Source organism: Mustela erminea, chromosome 19, assembly GCF_009829155.1.
Source record: "Mustela erminea isolate mMusErm1 chromosome 19, mMusErm1.Pri, whole genome shotgun sequence".
NCBI classification, from domain to species: domain Eukaryota; kingdom Metazoa; phylum Chordata; class Mammalia; order Carnivora; family Mustelidae; genus Mustela; species Mustela erminea.
The window spans coordinates 20,090,753-20,108,131 of record NC_045632.1 but is presented as its reverse complement, the minus strand read 5'-3'; the positions used below and the strand labels follow the sequence as shown (position 1 = coordinate 20,108,131).

General features: G+C 63.1%; 1 protein-coding gene across 1 annotated transcript in view; it reads right to left on the bottom strand.

The window, feature by feature from the left end:
* Positions 1 to 364: 364 nt before the first annotated feature.
* The window catches only part of PEPD (peptidase D), a 109,390-nt gene continuing 92,375 nt past the window's right edge, over positions 365 to 17,379 (bottom strand). Inside the window, exons 12-15 of the mRNA XM_032323461.1 lie at positions 12,206 to 12,354; positions 4,484 to 4,668; positions 1,463 to 1,654; positions 365 to 856 (exon numbers count right to left, since the gene is read on the bottom strand). Coding sequence (XP_032179352.1) covers positions 719 to 856; positions 1,463 to 1,654; positions 4,484 to 4,668; positions 12,206 to 12,354 — 664 coding nt within the window. The 3' untranslated portion in view covers positions 365 to 718. The remainder of the gene's footprint in view (positions 857 to 1,462; positions 1,655 to 4,483; positions 4,669 to 12,205; positions 12,355 to 17,379) is intronic.

Genomic DNA, 17,379 nt, shown 5'->3' with positions numbered 1-17,379 from the left:
CAAAAGGTCTCAGCAAACATGGAAGACATGAGAAGGCTCACCTCTGCCACGGAGCTGCCCTAGGTGGCTGTATTGTTCGGGTGGATGCCGGCTTTGCTAGCATGTCCCCATGGAAAGGGCACCAAGGACAAGGCATCCCTGCAAGTCTCAGGTTTTACAGAACTGTGTCTTAAGTGTCACAAAAAATTCTGCCCCCTTCCGAAATCGAGCTTTCTGGCAGTAGCCACGTGGAAAAGGCTTCTTCCTCCACAGGTTCACCGTGTAGGGTCGTGCCAGCCCTGGGTCCCAGCAGCTTCTAGGTCCGCGCATGCCAGGCTCTGCTGCCAGGCGAGAAAGAACAGAGAGGAAGTTGTGTACAAAGGACCATTTTTGGAAAGTTTTTATTGCAGATTCTACTCTGTGCATTTGATTTTTGAGAGAAAACACTGGAAATGAATCTTCCCTGAGCAGAAGAATACAAATGACAGTAAGATACATCTTAGTTGCTGCTGAAGAGCAGAATTCTTTTCCATTAGCACTTTAAAAGCCACCGTCATTCCAGCAAAGTGTGATCTTGCAGAGCATTAAGAAAGAGTCCCACTCCCCCAAGGAAACAGAACGCTCAAACACGGACGCAGCCATGGGATTTCTGAGCACCCCTCTCTCGCCACTCGAGGGCCAGTTGTGAAGACAGGTGGCAGGCTGGGTCCCTGGTCCCACTGGGCACTCCCAGCTGGCTCTACTTGGGGCCAGAGAAGGGAGTGAAGGCCTTGTCCCTGCCTGCCATGCATGCTTCAATCTCCTCCACCGTGCGGGGCACACAGGTCAGCAGTTCCATGCCGCTGGCGGTCACCACGACATCCTCCTCGATCCGGACCTGTGTCACAATGACAGACACTCACAGGGGCGCCTGGGGGGCTCAGTGGGTTGAGTGCCTGACTCTTGGATTTCGGCTCAGGTCATGATCTCATGGGCCCTGGGATTGAGCCCTGTGTCGGGCTCTGCGCTCAACAGGAAGTCTGCTTGAGAGTCTCTCCCCTACTCTGACCCTGCCCCTACTCAGAAACATCTAAAAACTCTGGAAAAAAAAAAAAAAAGAACAACAGACACTCTCATTCCTTCTGAGCTCTGGCCTCACACACTAGATTAGAGGGTCAGACCAGCCGCTGGTTAGAGGCGTCCCTTCTGAGGAGCAGCCTGTCCTGCCCAGGATGGAAGGGGCTGGCCTCTAGGCTGCTGCAGGAGGCCGCTGAGAAGCAGGCTCCTCCTCCAGGGCCATCTGTTTGCCCGGTGGGCGGGGCGGGTTGTAGAATCTGCATCTGTCTTGTTGACAGACCACGGGAAGGCACAGGCTGGATCCTTCTCAAGAGGGGAAGTGAAGTGTCCGCCCTCCCACCAGAGCTCTTGTCTCGAGACCATGGGGTGACGCACTGCAGCGTGCGGGTGTCCTGGGAGCCGGGATGCGGGGCCTGTGGGCACTCACCCCGCCGAATCCCCGGAAGCGCTGCAGGACCTCGCGGTTGAAGAAGCAGGCGCGGGCCGGGTCGGCCAGGGCCTCATCCAGGAGGTGGTCGATGAAGTAAATGCCTGGCTCCACGGTGAGCACCATGCCGGGCTCCAGGTGCCGTGTGGTGCGCAGGCTCCGCAGGCCAGGCTCATCGATGCGCTCCACACCCTGTGGGGAGAGGAAGGGCTCAGAGCACCGCAGCGTGGACGGAGGGCTGCATGCCTCGGCGGCAGTTGGATGGCCACAGGCCGGCCAGGGGAGCCCTCCCTGCATCCAGGAGCGCTGGCCCCGGGGGCTGCGGAGACCCTCCCCTCTCGCAGATACCTCTGGGCTTGGCCGGTTCCTGCCTCTTGTTACCCCCAGCATGACTGCGGAGCCCCGCGGAGCCCCACGGACCCCCACGTGCACAGACCCAGGGCAAGCTGCCCGAGTTGGCCGGCCTCCCCCAGGCCCCATCCCCAGCCAAGCCCCTTCCCCGCTAGATGGACGGCAGAACCAAAAAGCTCTTAAGGAAGCTTTGACACTTCCCATGCTGTATCATTTCTTCCAGGCAGCTTGAGTGGAAACCAGCCCTAGGAGTGCTGGGTCCCACTCCTCCAGGCTGAGACCCAGGTTTTCCGTGGGGCCTTCCAGGAGGAGGGACAGGTGCTCTCCAGGGCGGGCCTGCCAGCGCCAGCGGTTGTGGACATGCACGGATGCATGTGGAGCCTGTGTGCGTGGCCCCGGGGCTGAGGCTCTGATGAGGCTCCGAACCGGCCCCCAGCCCAGGCCCCTGAGCTAGTGAGCAGCAAGTAGCCTTCCTGGTCGGGCTGGGAGCCTGCCCTGCCCCACTCGCAGCTCCCCCCTGGAAGCCCAGCTGCTGGAGACAGAGCTGTCATTTCTGACTGTTTGGGGGCCAAGAACATCAGACTTCAATTAGTGGTTCATGTAAGGTAACCAGAAACAGGCTGGCTCGGCCTCCGCAGCTGGGCACAGCAGGGAAGCCTGTGACCGGGATTCCGTGAGGGTGGGGATGGCGGGACATGCAGGGGAACTCGTGCACAACCACTGTGACCTGGCGTGAGCTGGGCTGGGGCAGAGGAGAGGAGGGGACACCAAGGCACCGTGACCCCTGATGCCTCCTGCTTTGGGCACAGATGCCTGTGTGGAGTAGCACCCGATCCCGTGACAATTTCTGCCCACAGGGGCGAGACCGGAGATGCATCCCTGGGCTCAGAGGGGAGATGCTGTGGGGCCGGCCAGCGGCCTTCGGCCATCTCAAGTCTGTGCCTGTCCCTTTCCCTCCGTCCCAAGGTCATCAGAGCTGGGGGCCCAGCAGAGTCGGCAAACCGGTAGGCTCAGGTCTCCCCGCTCCCCCTTAGCCACTGTGGGCACCGGCCGGGCCACTCTGTGGGCGTGCCCAGGGGAGGGCAGTCTGCTCAGGCTTGGACAGAAACAAGTCCTCTGGAAATTTCAGGACCAGCCCTCCAATGGTGGGTGAGGGGAGAGAAGGAGGGGCCCCTGCCACAGCCCACCAACCCTTATCCCTTCAGAGCATTAGCTCCCAGGAGTTTCCTGCCAAGGAGGCCACCGGAGCAGGCCCTGGCAAAGTGTCGGGGGCTGCGCTGTGGAGAGCAGCTCCCCCCAAGGGGAGAGGCCGAGCTCCCTTTCCTCCAGCTCCAGGCCCTAAGCCCTGGCGGCAGTTGGGGGCGCCTGCCCGTGCCGCGTCCACACCAGCTTCCGCCAGGGCAGCGGGCCGGACGGGGCCTCTGCCTTTACAGGGCGGAGGAGACCCAGATGTGTCTGAAGGCCTGAAATAAATGACTTTTATAGGAAAAGCCATATTTTTTCTACAATGTTTATCTGTCAAAAGAATAGACTCTGCGAGCACAAAGGGCTGCTTACTGGAAAAGATAAAACAGTTTGCTGCCAATTTTCTCTGGTGGAAAAAAAGCGCTCTGGCGACTAATGAATAACGAATCTCAGTTAACAATGTCTGGAAGGCCCTGCTCTTGGCTCCCTGTACACAATGTGATGGATAGAAATTAGGAAATTAAAACTGATTTTGTTTCTCCAAATTTAACTGTTTACACTTGAGGAAAAAAATAATTGAATAATAATGCTTCTCTTGAGCAATTTCCCCCCCCCAAAATCATCCTTCGTGCTTTCAAAATACCCTGCAGCCAACAGGCCCGGCCTAGTCTTGGCTAACCGGCTGGTGGGCCCCAGGGCGTGCACCGATTGCATAATCAGCCCCCTGCACCTTGGGCTCCGGGCCAGGAGGCAGGGCCGGGCTCACCCCCACCCACCCAGGGCCCGGAAAGGCTGCAGCCACCTGCCGGGCAGGGCCTCCCCAAGGCTGGCTGAAAGCACCCTCTGGGTGGTCCTTTCAAGAATCAGCGGGTAGGAAGGGGAGGGGAAAGCCTTGTCTGGAAATGCCCACAGAAGCCTCCCTCCCCTGCTAAGGGGGCCTGGAGGGCCTGCAGACCAGGAGGCCATGGGGCCGTGCTGGGCTGGGGCTGCTGCCAGGCCCATGAGGGGCGCTGGGCTCTGCTTGTCCCAGGAGGGACCTGGGTCAGCCGCCTCATAGCAGTGCCTCACCGCCCTGGCCTGTGTGAAGCCAAAGGCAGGACACGATGGCTGCGGTATCACGAAGACTCAGCTCTGGGGTTCCCACTGCTCTGTGGGAACCAAAGATCTACCTCCCCGTAGGGGAGGGGCTCCCCACCCTGTGCATAGCCCGGGGCTCACCAGGCAGAGCACACATATCTGCCACCAGGCCCTGAGGCGGGGGCCACCAGAGGCAGCATGCTGGCACACTTTGGGGAACGCCCCTCAGCCCCACCCCCGCTGGTGCCCACAGCAGCCCAGGGCCAGCACAAAGCAATGGGTGCAGGGAGAGGAGGGGCAGGGGGTGCTCAGGGACCCCATTTCTCTTTCTCTGACCTGTCTTACTCCACCCCAGCTGGCTCCCAGAGCCCTGGGGAGGGCCACTCACACTCACGTGTCCACACTTACCTCGGGGTAGCCTCCCACATCGTGCACATCAATGCCCAGGAAGTGGCCGAGCCCGTGAGGCATGAACACGGCTCCCAGGTGGGCCTGGACCATAGCGTCAATGCTGCCGCTCAGGAGGCCGATGCGCGCCAGCTCCTCCAGGTGGATGCGGTCGGCCAGGCGGTGCATGTCAGGCCACCAGACCCCTGTGGTTCCAAAGGAGGCTATGATGAGCTGTGGAGCCTGGCCGCCTGGCCGAGGCTCCCCGAGGGACCCACGAAGCCCCCAGGCAAGCTGAGGCGGGAGGGCTGGAAGTGGGTGGCGCAGGTGCCGTGCCCGGGCCAGCTCTAAGGCAGGGCTTTCCCTGCAGGGCTTTCCCTGCAGTAACTGGGGGTCTCAAGACCTTCCTCTCTCTCCATCGCACCTTCAGGGGTAGGCTCCTGTTGCCCACGGCCAGATGCCCAGCTTAGGTCTAATCCCCAGCCCACATCACGTCTGCCGTTGGCCAGTGAGGGCTTCTGGGACCAGGGAGCCCAGGAAGATCCCTGAGCAGCCGCAGGACAAAAGCATCTGTCCCCAGCAAATGGGGGGCAGCCTCAGAGAGCCCCACACCAAGCTCAGAGCGTCAGGCTATGGGGGGGGCATCCCTGCACACCCCAAAGTGGGGCTGATTCACACCTGGAGCCACTGTGGGGAAAAAAGGTTTCCGGGGTGAAGGTGCAGCGGGCACGGCCTGGCTGGCAGGGGTCTGTGGCCCTGCCCGCTACGAGCAGGGGTGGACCATCTCCGTGGCAGCCGAGACACCCAGGCCCCAGACTCCTGATCAAACTCATCTTTGTCCCATGTTTCTGAGGCAAAGGTCACCGTGGAGAGCACATCCCCAGGCACCGAGTTTTGGGGTAAGCAAGCTCCAGGGGCTCTGCCCAGGGCTCTAAGACAGCTGCCGCAAAGAGCCTCAGCTGTTGCCAGGGCACGATGGCCCTGCCCGTGGGGCTGCAGAGTCCCCACCTCCAGCCTCACTCTGAGGCACTGGGCACTCAGCATAAGCACCCCACAAGGATGGAGGCCAGTGAAGCTCCATGCCCCACCCCGCCGGGCTGAGTTTGGGGCAGCCACATGCCGGCTGAGGCCAGTGTGCCAGGCAGACAAGGTGAGGGCACACACCCCTGTGCAGTGCTCCAGCCAGAAAGGCCAGGGCTGGCCCTCGTGGCCCCCTCCACGTGGGGGGCGAGCCTGGCTCCCAGGAGGCATCCCCACGACGCCCTGCCGTCCACACCCTCCACACGCCTATGACGGATGACGGCTGCTGCCGAGGAGCACCCTGGCATTCCACACCATCGGGGGCCTGGCTGGGCCCTGTGCTGGCAAGGGCTGGGCCGGCAGGGCTGGGCTCAGGACTCTGAAACTCTGTGGCTGGCAGGGGGTAGCCCAAGGGCTCTATCCAGGGGGAGAGAGAGATGAGAGCCCACTTAGGGACATGGGGCATGGCCCCTCAGACATGCACTGGGTTCCAGGCCTCCAGGTGGGCCCCTTCCACACCAGGCCAGAGGCCCCACAGTTGGGGTCTTGGGCTGGACAGAGGCACAGAGCTGACCCAGCCTCCCCAGGATCTGAGCAGGAGGCCCACTCCTGGGGCAGTGGCCAGCTCCTGGCCACAGGCACAGGGAGGCCGAGAGGAGAAAACCCATCTCTAGAAAGAGCTTCCTTGGAGACCAGCTCCTGAGTGCTGTTCTGTTGTACCTGCCAAGGGCCACAGGGTGCCATGGAGGAGGTGGCATCCCGGGCTCTGGCTTTACCCGCACGCATAGTGGAGGTTCTAAGCCCTGGAGGCAGAGCCAGGTGCGAGGCTCTGGGACGGTTGGGCATCCTCAAATGGAAAGCTGGGCACTGGATCCCTGCTCAGCAGCTCGCCCACCTCCCTGAGCCTCAGATGCCTCTCTTTGTCAAAAAGAACTGCGATGCTGGCCCTAGAAAGCCAGCTGCAGAGGCTCTGGCCTGTACCAGGGGTCAGTAGCCTCCTGAGACTGTCACTGGCCCACCCAGATGCCGGTTCAACCCTTGATGTTGGCCGTGCTCCTGGGGCACCAGCCCGAGCCTCGTGTCCTCGCTCCTCCCAGGCCGACCGGGTCTACCTTGCCGTTCCCAGGCCAGGCCACCTGTCACAGAAGCACACGGAGGCCTGAGTCAGCCCCCTGCCTGCGACTCAGCCCCTGGGGCTCGGCCAGCACTCCCTCCCTGCACCCTGTCCCCCAGCCAGGCCTGCCAGCTTGCTTCTCTTGTCTCTGGACCAGAGGGCTGCTGCCTCCCCTGGGCACCCCAGGCCTGGCCTAGCAAACGCTGGTTCAAGGGAGAATACAGCAGACTCGTCCTGAAGTTCTGCTCCTGTCTCAGGGGCTCTAGGCCGAAAAGCGCCCCGGGCAGTTCTGCAGACTCGCTCCTGGCTGGCCTGGCCCCTGGGGCGGAGGAAGGGCATCCCTGGCAGCGGCTGACACCCTGGCTCCACAGCAACTCCGCTTCTCTTGGGCGGGGGCCTTTTTGGGTGGCTAGAGGGGAGCCCCAGGAAGTGGCCTGATGCTGAGCCCGGCCGACTTCCAAGTGGGCTGTGGCCTCGGCAGAGCGGGGAGTCAGGTATAAATCACACTCCGTGCCGGCAGCTCGGCTCCTCTCCTGTCCTCCTGGGGCCGGACGTGAGGGCCCCAGGCGGTCCCCACGGCGCCTCCCGTCCTCCTGGCCTGCGCTCCTTGGGGCCGGTCTTGCACACGCGCTCGTGGCTGGCAGGGGGCTGCTGCCTGTGTGTGGTTAGGGTTGTGACAGTGATTCAACCTCCAGCAACTTGGCCCCAGCGTCTGGCCCGGATGCTGGTTACGACACCCTGGGCCAGGGCAGAGGCCCTGAAGTGTGTGAAGGTTGCTGTCCTTGGGCTAGGCTGGAGGAGTGGATGTGCCGCCCCCCGCCCCCTGCCCTGAGCCCTCCGTCAGCAACCAGCAGGCACCTCGGGACCCACGTGGCCAGCCAGCCGGAAGGCCCGGTGGGCCCCTCAGGCCGCTCGTACTGGGGATGGATGCCACACTGGGGAGCACACTGCAGACTGGGTGTCACCAGCCCTGCCCGCCCTCCTGCCTCCAGCAAGCACCGAAGCTTGTTGCCTTTGCCCTGGACATCTCCTGAATCTGACTCCTGACCCCTGTGGGCCTCCTGCTGCTTTCCTGCAATGCCTCGTTCCCCCTGCATTCTGCACGAAGCTGAGCCCTGCCCTGTGCACAGAACCCCAAGCTCCTCAGCCTGGCCTCCCTCTCACCCGCCCCTGCGCCCCCAGCCCCGGTGGTGCTGGCACTGCCCTGTGCCTTCCACCTAATGACCCCTTAGCTGGGACCACCACGCCAAAGCCCCTCCCTGCCCATGCTCACTCCCATTCTTCTTGTGGGCCTCTGTTCAGGCTTTCTCTAGGAAGCCCTCCCTGACTGCCCCTTCCTGTGCTGTCAGAGCTCTTCCTGCCAGAGGACGGCATATAGGCCCTGCTGTGGCCTGGTCGAAGCCTGCGCGCTGAGAGGAGGGACCCTCTCCTTGAGGTGGAGGTACTGCTCTGTGCCTGACCAATGGAGGCCTGAGGAGGAACCCTGGCTGCAGCCGGTGCTGTCACCTCACCTGCCCAGGATCTGTGTGCCCCTGCCCCTCTGCGCACTCAGACCCCAGGGTGCCAGCAGCTGGGTTTGTGCCTCCCACCCTCTATCTGGCTGTGGGCTCCGAGGGGCCAGAGCCCTGGTGCCCAGGCCCCAGTGTGTGCCCAGAACAGCCCCAGGTCATAGCTGGTCTTCTATGCCCCTGATGCCCCTCAGGCGACACCTTCACCCGACGGGTCCCAGGCCCAGGCCCAGGCTGGCTCCTTGAAGCCTTGGTGGCTGAGGCCTCCTGCCCAGAATGCGGCAGACTCGGGCTCAGGCCCGAGCTCAGCCAGGAAGGCCCGCAGAGCTGAAGCCTCACAATCTAGACAAAGAGCTCACTTCATCCAAAGACAACGGCCCTCAGGAGACCCTGTGTGCGCCAGGCTCTGGGGGTGCTGCAAGCAAGGCGCGGGGCCGGGTCCCAGGGCAGGCCCATGGGCTGCAGGGAGCTGTCTGGTAGGCCAAGCTGGCGCGGGGCTGAGGGCTTCCAGCCACCAACCCCCCCAGACCCATCTGCTGCCAGGACCTCCAGGGACCCATTCACCCTGCAGGAAGGGCAGGGGACAGTGTGCGCTCCGTACTGAGGCGCCTCCGTGCTAAGCGGAGCGTGGCCGCTCCTAAAGCCTGTGTGCCACACCCCCCACCCCTCCCGCCGCAAAGAGCCCCAAGGAGTAAAGGCCAGGGAGGGTTGGAACTTGCCCACCACCCTACAGCCAGCAGGGGGCTCTCAGGGCGGCAGGGCCACATGGAGGCCCTCACCAGTCAGCCCTCCCTGCCCTGACTCCTGCCACAGAGGAAGCCCACGTGGCGCTGTCCCCGCACCTCCGTCTACCGCACCCCTGCATGTGTCGCCACCTCTAAGGAGAGGCCCCAGGAGAGTGCGGCCACTCCAGCCCGTCGGGAGGCAAAGCTGGCAGAGGCACCCCCACCACAGGCCATGGCAGACATGTGCCGGGCCACAGGGACACCTCCTTCTCTCCTCACATTGGCTGCACCTCCCCTCCATGCAGGTGACCGGGACCCTAACCGCTGCAGAGCAGGGAGAGGGGGGAGCTGTGCACACCTGCTCATTGGAGTGAGGGAGCGATGGGGGGCTTATTTGCATAGACAGACTCCCCCACCACTTTCACAGCCCAGGAGCAGTGGGGCCCTGAGCCCAGGGCCTCTGCAGGGCCCCGGTGGGGGGGAAAGGGGTCAGGTGTGGGGCTTGGGGGGGCCTGTGGCCTAAGCGCAGGAGGCCAGGGTGGGCAGGTGAGCCCAGAGAGAGAGGAGCGTCTGGCAAGTGGGAGACAAGGATGCGGGGGGCCTGGGGACTTCAGTTGTCCTCATTGCTCCGTGGTGGCGGGAGGCACAGAGGCTACAGAATGGCCCCACAGCGGCCCACAGATACCCCTCTCTGAGGTGCTCCTGCTGGGATCACCCAGGCCTCCCTTGCAGGGGCTGAGTGGTCCCCGTGGCACACACACTGGTCTGTCTCAGGTGGGCCACCGGGCCTGACACAGAACCCAGGGAGAGCTCGATTCCAGAAGGCAGCACGAGGCTCCTCCTGCGGGGCGGGCAGGCGTGGCGGTGGTGTTCTCCGGGTGCCGTGCCCTCAAACCCTGTGCAGCCCCTCTCCGTGAGCTCAGCCGCCCTTCCCTGGCTGTCTGGGGGACAGGGAGGAGCGCCCTCCTGCCCCCCGATCCCAGGTTCCGTGTGTGCTGCAGTCATGCTGTGCGGCTCCTCTGGGCACTAGCTGCACCCTGGCTGTCCACTCACTGCTCCTTGCGAGGCCGCCGGAAGCAGTCGTGTAGTCTCTGTGTGTGTGTGTCTTGGCCCAGCAGCTGAACCCACAAACCAGGGGCATTTCCGCTAGCACAGGACATGGGGCTGACCTGACCACGGCCTCCTTGCAGCTCTGGGGAGGTGACCTGACCCCATTGGAGCAGCCCTGCTTGACCGGTGCCACATGGGACCCAACAGGGTCAGCCATGGGGAACTGCCAGTGGGGTGGTCAGCGCGTCACAATCCCCAGCCCTGGTAGGAGAGGAAGCTAGTACAGGCCCCAGTACAGGCCCGGCCTGTACCCCACTGTGTGCTGGGGGAGTCCCCCCCTCATGCGGTGTGTGGAGACGGGCTCAGCTGAGCCCAGCCTGGCCCGGCCTGAGGCCTTCTGCCTGCCCCGAGAGTGACCTGGCCAGGCAGTCTCATGGGACCAAGGTGCCCGGGGGAGTGTGGGGTCAGAGCCCAGGCCCTTCTCAGGCAACCGGGGCCCTGTGGACTAGCCTGTGAGCTGGCCACTCTCTGGGCAGGATCGGGGCGGCCCTGTCAGTTGGCCAGGACAGCGGCTGGGGAAGTGCTACCCATGTCCCAGCAGACTTTCCTGTGGGTGTGTGGGCAGGTGCGGGTAGGCCAGCCTGGGCCCTCACCCCTGTCTCAGCCCCGGGCAGAGGCTAAGCAGGGCCAGGGGCCCGAACCCTGGAGCTCCGAGCTGAACAAAGAGATCTCCTTTCCGAAGCTCCGCCTGCCATCCCTCCAACGCTTGCCCTTCCCTCCCCAGCACCAGGCACCCGTTGGCCTGACTCTGCCTGCCTGGCTCTCGAGTGTGGACCTGGTCGCCCGCCAGCGTTCCCTCACTGAGCTGCAGCCCACCCCACCACCTCCTCGAGGGACCCAGCGTGGGGGGTCGGGCCACAGGGCCCCTCACGGGCTCACAGACAGCAGATCCTGGCTCCGACCTCAGAGGGCGGGGGCGCCAGGCCTTCCAGCCCTTGGCCTGGACTCCAGAACATCTAAATTCACAACTGCTCCTGCTGCCGGCCACGGGGTGGAGGGAGACACTTGGGTGCCCCCCCCCCCCCCCACGGCACTGGGCTAGTGGCATAGAGAGAGTGAGGAGAGCAGGGAGGGTCACGGCCCCCGGGTGACTGGAGACGGTGTCTCCGGGCAGGACTTCATTGGGAACAGGGGATGCTTCCCAGGTTTAAAGGTCAGGCCCCCCTCCCCCTGCCCGTCGCCGGTGAGGGGGGCAGCCCATTCCTTCCAGCGCCCTTCCTGCACCTCCCCCACAGGGGAACCGGCCACCCCATCCCATGCTCTTCTGCCTCCATGCAGCAAGCGTCTGGAAGGTTCCCTGTGTTTGCGCTCCCAGGCTGACTAGGCTTCTTAAACAAGTGATGAACACAAGATCCCCTTTCCTTCTGCAGCCACCAAACCACACAAGTCCTGTCACCTTGTCACCCCAGCAGGGGCTTAACTTGCAGGTTTTCCATTCTTGTCTTCCCTTGGGGGCCGAGTTCCCCAGCCTGGGACTTCCCTGACTGCCAAGTTCTGCCTCAACCAGTGAGGGTGCCGGGAGGGCCTGGGTCCACCAGTATCGCTCCACGGCTCCCTGGCCTCTGCTGGGGGCCCAGTGGCCAAACGGGGGCCATCTGGAAAGGCTGCTCAGGGTGCCTCTCAAACTGACACCCTCTCAAACCCGGCCTCCTGACTGAGGCTGTGAGTCCTCCCAACACCTGGCCTGGGGGCCCCGGGGTTCTTTAGCCAACACACAACCCCCAGGGTCAAGAGGCCACAGTCTGGGGACCTTCCTTTCCTAAGGAAGGGCTCTATGAAGGGATGCCGGGCTGACTGCACGGTCTCTCTGATTTCAGAACAAGCTCGGATCCAAGCCTTTGAGGATGTCATGGCCAGGCCCCCAGAGGGCCCTGCGGCAGCCACCCACCATTCCCCGAGCGCCGCAAGACCAGAGGCAGTCCGAAAAAACAGGCGCCCCAACACCCAGCCAAACGCCGGTGTTGGCATCTGCCGGTCAAGCTCTCCCTGGAGGGGACCCTGCTCTGGGACAGGAGAGGGGACATGCTGACACCCCAGGGGCCCCTCCTTGCAGGGGTTCTTGCTGGCGGAGGGTGTCCAATGGGGTGCAGTGTGACTTTGGGCCAAGCTCCCCAATTCCCAGCCTTGTCCCTCCTTGGTGGTCAACCCCTTTCCCAGCGCTGCTCCTGGGGCTCAGACACCACGGGGCGTCTCAGCCGGTTTAGCCCGTGAAGGGGGACGGATTCAGGCTGTGGAGGGCCTGCCCCATGGCCACCAGCGTCCTCACCTGGCTTCATGGCGCTCATGACGGCTCGGCAGCTCCGCAGCACCGCCTCATAGATAGCCTTCTGGTCTGCGGTGAACTTGCCGTTGGCCGGGAAGGAGCATGTGATGTCAGAGGAGAAACAGTAATACTCTCCACCCATGTCGAACAGGCTGTGGGGAGAGGAGGCTGTGAGGCTGGGAAGCTCCCTGCCCCAGACCCTTGCCCACAGGACTCAGGGGCAGCCTACTGGGCCCCGGGGGTGTCAGGGTGCTGAGCCCCAGCCACCTTACCACATCGCTGGTGCACCAGCAGTACAGGGCCTCCCCCTGCTGCTGTGTCCTCATGATGCTCGCTCAGGAGACCTCTGACTGCAGAGCAGGGAAGCCCGAATGGACGCGCACACTCCCCTGTCCTCCCCAGCCTCTGCTGGCCACCATCTGGATGCCCAGAGATGGGACCTCACTTGGAGAATAGGGGAGGGGCCGAGATGTCCCCAGGCCCTGACTCACCACCTGGCCTCCACCTGAGCATTCCCACAGACCCTCCTGGGACTTCCCGGCCCCAGCACTGCTCAAGGGAGCTGGGCAGGGGCCTTGGGATGGAGGCACCCAACCGGGGGCCAAGGTGGGCCAAGCCACACCACCCAGCTCTCCTGGACCCCAGGGTGTGAGTGAAAACTCCGCCAATGGCTCTGTTCCAGCACCAAGGGCCCCCTGAGCAGAGGGCGGTGTCCTTCTCCCTGCTGGGATGGGCCAGATGTGCTCTACCACAGCCAGAGGTCAGGCCCGTGGCAGTCCTCATGTCCCACAGGGCAACCCTGCATCCCCAGGGGTGGAGAGGAGGAAGGCTAGGAGGCCCTAAGCCGGGGTCTGAGAGCCAGCAGAGGTAGGCTGCCAAGTCACGAGGGTGGCACAGTGCACCTGGCTGCCAGACCCCCTGTGACAGCACCCAGTGTGGTGGCGCTAGAAGGGAGTGGGGTGGGTCTCTCTGCCGCCTTTGCTGCCTGCCCGTGTGCACAGGCCCAGGAGCCGGGGCCTCAGCATCCTCAGCGGCCAAGGGCAGGAAAGAAGCCTCCCCCTGCACTCTGTGTGCTGGGATGCGACAGGATCTGTGAATGGCTGCTGGGTCACCACGCTGATGGGACCCCAAATGAGAGCAGGAGAGGTGTAGAGGCAGAGCAGTGCCCCACCCTCTGTCCCCCCGAGATCTCAGCAGGCCGCTCGCCAGCAGGCATACAGAGGGGGCCCTCCAGCACCCTCGGCCCCTTCATCAGCCAAGCATGACGCCAATGGAGACAAAGCCAACTGAGGGACAGCGGTCCAGCCCCGGCCCGGGATTCTGCTGCGTCCCCAGCGCCAGATGACCAGAGTCGGGTGGAGCTGAGGGGTGGGGCTGCCCTCTGCCACCATGCCCTGCTCTGTCCTCCGTCTGCAGCTGCACAGATCCTGGCAAACCTAAGCCCGGGGCAGGGCTGTGCTCTCCCCCAAAAGCAAATCCTTGCGGTGAGCCCAGCTGCTCCACCAACATCCCAGGGGCCGCCCGAGCGCCCGCCTTTGGGGCCCTTAACCCGGACGACAGAATAGGGGGTCCTGGCCCCCACCTGTGTAGGAGTAGGGCCTGACGGGAAGCACCCGCTACTCCAAAGAGACAGAGTTTTAAAGGAAAAACTTGAATGCCCAGACACTCTGCTGGAATCCAAAGTCCCCTGCCGAATGAGCGCTTTTTAATCTCCTCTCTTTTTCCGGTTGCAAAACACCATAAACAGTGTCAACAGAGCAAAAAGCACTAGATAACACCTCAGGTGATTCTAAGGGGGTGGGGGGAGGGCCCCAACCAGTACGCCACGAGAACTCCAGGCCGGGTCAAAGTCACAGACTCTAGGGGACCCTGCCTGGGGCAGGCTTGTGGGGGGACTCAGACCTCACTGAGGGTGACCCGAAGACAAGACAGAGAGGCCTTGAACGGACAAGCCTGGGGGGCTCCAGACACAACAGGAGGTTGGGGCCAATAGCTGCCTGCAGACTGACTGCTGTGGGGGGCACTCTCGCCCCCCCAGAGCTGGCCAGGAGGGCAGCACGTATCTCAGCCCTAACCTGCAGAGAGCGTGAGGCTCTGAACACGGCCCGGCAAAGCCCTGTGTCAGGAGGGTCAGCAGCTCAGAGCCCAGCGACGGGCCCTCCTGTCCTGACTCCAGCACTGGGCCCCCTGGGCCTCAGCACTTCTCCCTCTAAGAACGGGACGCCACGGCCACCGTGTCCTCTCGGGGCCGGCGTGTAGGCAGGTGTGGGGAGTGGATCTGTATGGGGCCATGGCCCACTTCCACACTGGGAGTAGAGCATTCCCATTTGCTCCCCCACCCCAAGGCAGCAAAGGAACCTGGTTTGTGGTTTGTTGATTCAGAATGTCTGAGAGTGGTCTGAGCAGACAGGACAGAGCTGGGGGCTGGGGCGACACAGACTTGTGGGGGCCACCCCACCAGGGGGCAACCTGCAGCGGCACCCCTGAGGCAGACGGCTGGACTGTGCTGATCTCAGAGAAAAACAGAACTGCAACTATTTAGGAAACAAGGAAGCCCAAGGCACGCTGAAGTCTGGAGTCACGGAGAGCAGTGGAGACAAGACGCTTCTCTGGGGCAGACGAGACTCGGGCCCCAGTGCTCCGGACACGCTTCTCAAAAACACGGCGAGAACGTGGGACGGGGTGCCGGGGGCCCCTCGGCCAGCCCGGGTTTACTCTTCAGACTCGAGAAGACCCCGCTGGGCTTTGTTGGGTGAGGCCTGCCCGCTCGTGGCAGAGGGAAGTGAGCGCCCAGGCGGCCAGTTCCATCCTGCCCAGCGCCGCTTGGGCACGGGGCTGGAGTCTATTTTCGTGATCTCAGTTCCCTATCTTTCTCTGCTTTAAAAAAAAAAAAAAAAAAAAAAAAAAAAAATCCCCCTCAGAGTTCCTACACGCATAGGTTACTCAGATTCAAGGCCCTCCGGAATCCCGGGACGAAAGCCGTGTCTTCCATAAATCATCTCCCTCCAGCTCCCCTGTGCCCACTTCACTCGTCCTCCAGCACAAAGCAACGGTGGGGAATTGGGTCATCCTTGGACTCCCCTGAGCGCTCAGGATCCCCCTCCCCTGCTGCTTGGGGACACCCACCTGGCTGCTACCATCTTTGGCAGAGGGACACTACGTGATAATTTAAGACATCTGGGAGCCGTTATGCATCTCCAGGCAATACGCTGGCGTGCCTCTGCTCACATGTGTTTATCTGGTTCTATTTCTGGCCGGGAGGAGAGGTTCTGTCTGCCCTTGGCTCCTCCTGGGCAGCTTCATGCCCGGGCCGCCCGCCACACTTGGCTCAGCCCGGCCCTCTCCAAGCCCCACTCAGCTCCCCAGGCCCCACCGTGGGGACTGGCCGGCCCCGGAGCAGAAGGCCTCTGAGATGGTCGGGCCAGTGATGCAGGCTTGGGCAGCATCCTGGGGAAACGCTGCTGTGCACGTACAAGGCTCTCGGTGTTCAGTGTCTAGTCTGACTCTTCACTGTTCCGAGCTGCAGCCTCACCCCCGTCCGCCTGTCACCCAAGCCTGGCGCTGGGCCTGTCCGCCGTGGCAGGAGCATTTCAGACCTCCACTCGCCGCCGCCCCAGCCTGCGTTCCAGGGGATTTCTGAGAAGCAGGAAACTCCTGCTTCCCTCCAGACCTCAGCATGAGAGAGGAAGACGTGCTGCTCGCTTTCCCGTTCATGTCCTACAGCTGACAGCCCCTCCGGACGAGGCATGTGGCCCACCTACGCCCCCAGCCTGCCCTTCCGCGGGATGCCCAGGCCCCGTGGTGACTGGTGGGGCTGAAGCCATCTCTTGGAGGCCATGGGCTGACTCATCAAGCAGAGCTCTCCCCAGTACCTTCTAGGCATCCCTGTTCCCCACCCCAGCCCTGGGGACAGCTATTCCTCTGGGGCTCAGGCGAACAGGAAAGTTGCCCAAGTGACCAGCCCCCAGAGCCCCAGAGCCCATGAGGCCCGGGGTACAGGCTCGGGCTGGGGGCATCCTGTGTGTCTGGGGAGAACTGTGTTTCCCATTCTACAGATGGCGTGGGGAGTAGTGGAGCACCTGTGTGGGGCCATGTCCCCAGGAAGGCCGTATATGACACAGTGACTGTCCACTCAAGTGCTCGTGCCCCTGCGGCACGGCAGACGAGGGCTGGGCATCAGGGCGGTGGCCTCTGCCGGGGAGGGCTGGAGTCGTGTCACGAGCCCGGCACATGCTTCGTTTCACTTTTTTGGTCAGCAGTGTCCCGTGATGTCTGTGAGCACCCAGGCTGGACCAGCGCTTTTCGACCCGGGGGCGGTGAAGTCACTGAGTGGGGACAGGTTCTGGTCTGGTAGGTCATCGCCTGCACACGTGGGATGGAGCCCGAATGTGAGGGTGCTTTTCACTGGGATGGAAAGTGAGGGCTACAGCCACGGGTCTGGCTGTCCAGGCTAGCAGGGTCTGTGCGCCCCCGAGAATATTCTCTTACCCTGAGGCCTGGGCATGTGTTTAAGATCACTGAATCCTTGGTATGGAGCTGCTGAGTGAAAGTCAAGTGTTCCTCTGAGAACAAGGGGACAGGGGTCTGGGCTGGGCCTGGCACCAGGGATCAGACTCTGGAAAGGACACTTGTTCTCTGAAGTCAACCAGGATATCAGGCTCCAGGACAAGGGAGGCCTGGAGGCTCCCTCACCTTGGCCCTGCCACCAGCTGGGGGGAGCCCTCCTCAGTCCAGTCCTGCCACCAGCTTGGGGGAGTGGGGTGGGTCCTAGACACAGACTGGCCCCTCCCTGGGTCTGCAGGGGACAGAAAGACAGAGCAAGTGGCTCCTGGGAACAGGCAGGACCGCCCCATCACAGCCTGCGGGATACCAAGGGAACTGCTAGGGCCCTGGGGCGAGCGGTGCCCACCCCTCACAGCCTGCAGGCCTGGTGCATGGTGGCCTGGGACGGAATGGGTGAGGTAGGGTGGCACCCCCCAGGCAGTTAAACATCTAGTCCATGTCAAACCTATGGAACTAACTGAGAATGAGACAAGGGCAGGAAGGAGCCGGGGGTAATGGCACTGGTGGCAGGAAGGGTGGCCAGCTAGGGAAAGAGCCTGCATTGGCCACGACCCCTCATAGGCCTGTCCCCTCCTCTAAGGATGGGTCAGCTTTGGGGGTGTGATGTGGCCAGC